This window comes from Gregarina niphandrodes (genome assembly GCF_000223845.1).
Source record: "Gregarina niphandrodes unplaced genomic scaffold scaffold00016, whole genome shotgun sequence".
NCBI lineage: Eukaryota > Apicomplexa > Conoidasida > Eugregarinorida > Gregarinidae > Gregarina > Gregarina niphandrodes.
In genome coordinates, this window is record NW_011645785.1 from 44,554 (window position 1) to 47,826 (window position 3,273).

The 3,273-nt window shown below is 45.9% G+C and overlaps 3 protein-coding genes across 3 annotated transcripts; all 3 read left to right on the top strand.

Annotated features, from left to right (window-relative positions):
* Positions 1-196: 196 nt before the first annotated feature.
* Positions 197-704, top strand: GNI_086060 (hypothetical protein; the record flags this gene model as incomplete). The annotated part of the gene is made up of 2 exons (XM_011132345.1): positions 197-540; positions 629-704. 2 exons carry the CDS (start codon positions 197-199, stop codon positions 702-704), a joined length of 420 nt encoding a protein of 139 aa, XP_011130647.1.
* Positions 705-927: 223 nt separating this feature from the next.
* GNI_086070 (putative protein kinase) lies at positions 928-1,566 on the top strand (the record flags this gene model as incomplete). The annotated part of the gene is made up of 2 exons (XM_011132346.1): positions 928-1,374; positions 1,513-1,566. The coding sequence occupies 2 exons, from the start codon at positions 928-930 to the stop codon at positions 1,564-1,566; spliced, it is 501 nt and encodes a 166-aa protein (XP_011130648.1).
* A 296-nt stretch (positions 1,567-1,862) lies between these two features.
* On the top strand, positions 1,863-3,113 carry GNI_086080 (mitogen-activated protein kinase; the record flags this gene model as incomplete). The annotated part of the gene is made up of 1 exon (XM_011132347.1): positions 1,863-3,113. The coding sequence occupies one exon, from the start codon at positions 1,863-1,865 to the stop codon at positions 3,111-3,113; it is 1,251 nt and encodes a 416-aa protein (XP_011130649.1).
* Between the last annotated feature and the right edge of the window lie 160 nt (positions 3,114-3,273).

The window sequence follows — 3,273 nt, forward strand, 5'->3', positions numbered from 1 at the left end:
GGGGTCGGGTCGGCTGTGATCTGGAGCTAGAGCGTCTTTAGAAAAGAGTGTGAAGAAGATAGACAAGTTTGTGGACAACTTGGTGCGTGCAACGAAGGAGTATGAAGAGCAGGACGACGAGGCGGAGTTGAATGAAGAGGAGTATGAGCTATGTCTGGAGGAAATCGACGAGCAGGAGTTGGCGAAGAGCCGGCTCATGGACGAGTTGGACGAATTGCGAAAGGACGCAGCGGGACTGGGAGAGAATTTGAAAAAGTTAGGTCGCTGGAAGGAAGAGGCTGCGACAGAAGAAGAGGGCGTGAAGGTGTTCAAGCTGCACGCGGATGACGACGACGAAGACACCGAAGGCTGGGAGATTGCGAAGGTCATCTCGCCACTGCCGAAGAGGACGCAAGAACTCGGGTTCATCTCGCACGCCAACGTAAAAAAAGACCCCGCCGGCTGCAAAGATATTCTCCGGGACGCCAACACCCTGGAAGCGGCTCTGGAGAGATACATCGAACGCTTTGACAAGAGCTACGCAGACGCTCACATCCTTCCGTAATCATCCCCACTCGGAACCCTATGCTGTTCCGCACGACAGCGCATCATAAGCGACCCTTTCTTGGTGCAATTTGTCATCTTCCAGAGTGGACCACAGTTTGATTTTGAAACGCCATGAAGAAAACATTGACGACGAGTACGTCGTGGCCCTCATGTCGTAAGCCACCGCTTCGCCATCAGAACGACTCTTTCCGGTAGGCCCTACTGCCGAAATGGGCCGGTGACAAAATGGGTGGACTTGATAAAAGGGTCGCAATCACGTCAGTACGATGCCAACTTCATACTGAGCAATGCCCAGTCCATCATAAATGCGTATGTCGCACACACTCCGGTTTTATTGGCACACACCCGTTCGTTTACACACACCGGTCTGCTAGTACACATATGGCTGTATTCAGGTTGAATGCTTTGTACAGTTCCTATGACGTGGTGCACGGCCACATTAAGCCTTCTAACTTATACGTGAGCTCAAATGGAGGCAGTCTGATTCTTGGTGATTTTTTGCCAATTTCCTACGTCTATCGGCTTTTGGAAAATGACGTTATCGACAAAGTATACATGTCACCGGAGCTGTTCAAGATGCGCAAGACTGATAAGCTATTAACGGAGGACATAGTCAGCAAGGATGTCTTGCACAAACACGACTTGTTCTGTTTAGGCTTATCGCTCTACTATATCTGCATGAAGGTCGCCCCCGATTCCAAATTGCATCGATCGAAACAGGTGCATGGGGAGACCCTGTTGAGATTCGCCACCGAGCGGTCGGAACTCACACACCTGGTGAAACAGTGTCTGTCCTGGAACCCCGATGAAAGACCGCATCATGCCAATGTAGCCAGCCACACGCGCTTTGGGATACAGACTTTGCCACACACTTTGTTCAGACACACACACAAAGCACTACAACAAGGCTTGCCGTATACACGCAACGGACTGTGCCTGATGAGCGTCATAATCCCGTACTTTTAGGCTTTAAGTGCTGCTGTGTCGAAAATGTTCAACTTCAGCTGGCTTCAGGGCTAGCGTCGAATGTGTCACGTCGAATGTGTCACGTCGAATGTGTGACGCCTAGCAGATAGGGTGGCGTCGCGGTGTCAGATAACCGGAGCGATAGTCTCCGCCTCGCTTAGAGTAGTGGTTAGAGTAATGTCTAGATTGGTTTTGGTTTGGTTTTGGTTCTGGTTTGGTTCTGGTTGGTTTAGTACAGTCTTTGTCGAGAGTGGTCAGGGTCCGGTTGAGTTGTTATCGTTATCGACATGGCGCTCGACGGGTTGTCTCTTGTCTTGTGAGGGTTGATGGTGAAATAGTGTGTAATAAAGATGGTAGCCGTGATTCCCCAGCCTTTTGAGGATTGGAAGTTGCCTGCTCGTTATGAGAAGCGTCAGGCGATAGGTACGGGAAGTTACGGGACAGTGGCAGAGGCTTATGATACAGCAACGAAGAAGATTGTAGCTATAAAGAAGATACCACGTGTGTTCGAGGACCTGGTTGATTGTAAGCGAGTATTACGTGAGGTTGCGATATTGAATCGATTGAAGCATGAGAATGTTGTTAAGGTTGTGGATGTGATAATTCCGAATGATTTGAATAAGTTTGATGAGATATATATTGTATTAGAGATCGCTGATTCTGACTTGAAAAAATTAGTTCGAACACCTGTATATTTGAGTGAATTACATGTTAGAACTTTGTTGTATAACCTATTAGTAGGTTTAAAGTTTACTCATTCGGCGGGTATATATCATCGTGATTTGAAGCCTGCTAATTGTTTAGTTAATCAGGATTGTTCTGTGAAAATATGTGACTTTGGATTAGCTAGAACTGTAGATACTCCTTTAAGTTATGATAGAGGTGGGAAGAGGCCGGCTGCTAATTTGAAAGAGCAGTTAACAATGCATGTTGTAACAAGATGGTATCGTGCTCCTGAGCTGATATTACTTCAGGAACATTATACAGAGGCTATTGATATCTGGTCTGTTGGATGTATATTCGCTGAGTTATTAACTATGGTTAAAGAGACATGTTTAAAGCCAAATGAGAGATTACCTCTCTTCCCTGGGACCAGCTGTTTCCCTCTTTCTCCTGATGAGAAACATGGGTATAATCATCAATTCCATACACGAGGAAATAAGGATCAATTAGATATGATTTTCAATGTCCTTGGTACACCTAGTAATGATGATGTAGAAGCACTCGTCAAGGAAGATGCTAGACGATATGTACGTATCTTCCCTCATAAGGACCCAATCGATTTAAACACCAAGTTCCCTGGAGCATCTACTAAGGCTATTGACCTTCTCAAGAAAATGCTACAATTCAATCCAGACAAAAGAATCAATGTTGACGAAGCTCTTAACCACCCACTATTCAGAGACATACGAAATAACGAACTTGAAACCACCGCTGATAAAAAAGTTAGACTACCATTCAACGACTGGATGCCCCTAACTGCCGATCAACTCAGATATGCATTCCTCAAAGAAGCACAAGTCTTCCACCCAGACCTCAAAATCCCTGACCATCTAGCCAAAACCGGCTATGGAAATGCTGCCAATAACACTATAGAATAGATAGAGACTATATTTCAATCACCAGGCACCAAACCTGAGGCACCAAACCTGAGGCAGCAAACCTTGACTGTCGTATTAAAAAAAAAGTTAGCAGGAAACAAACGAAGCCGAAAAAGCTTGAGCACACGAAACTGCTTGGTATATGATGCTGACTTATGTT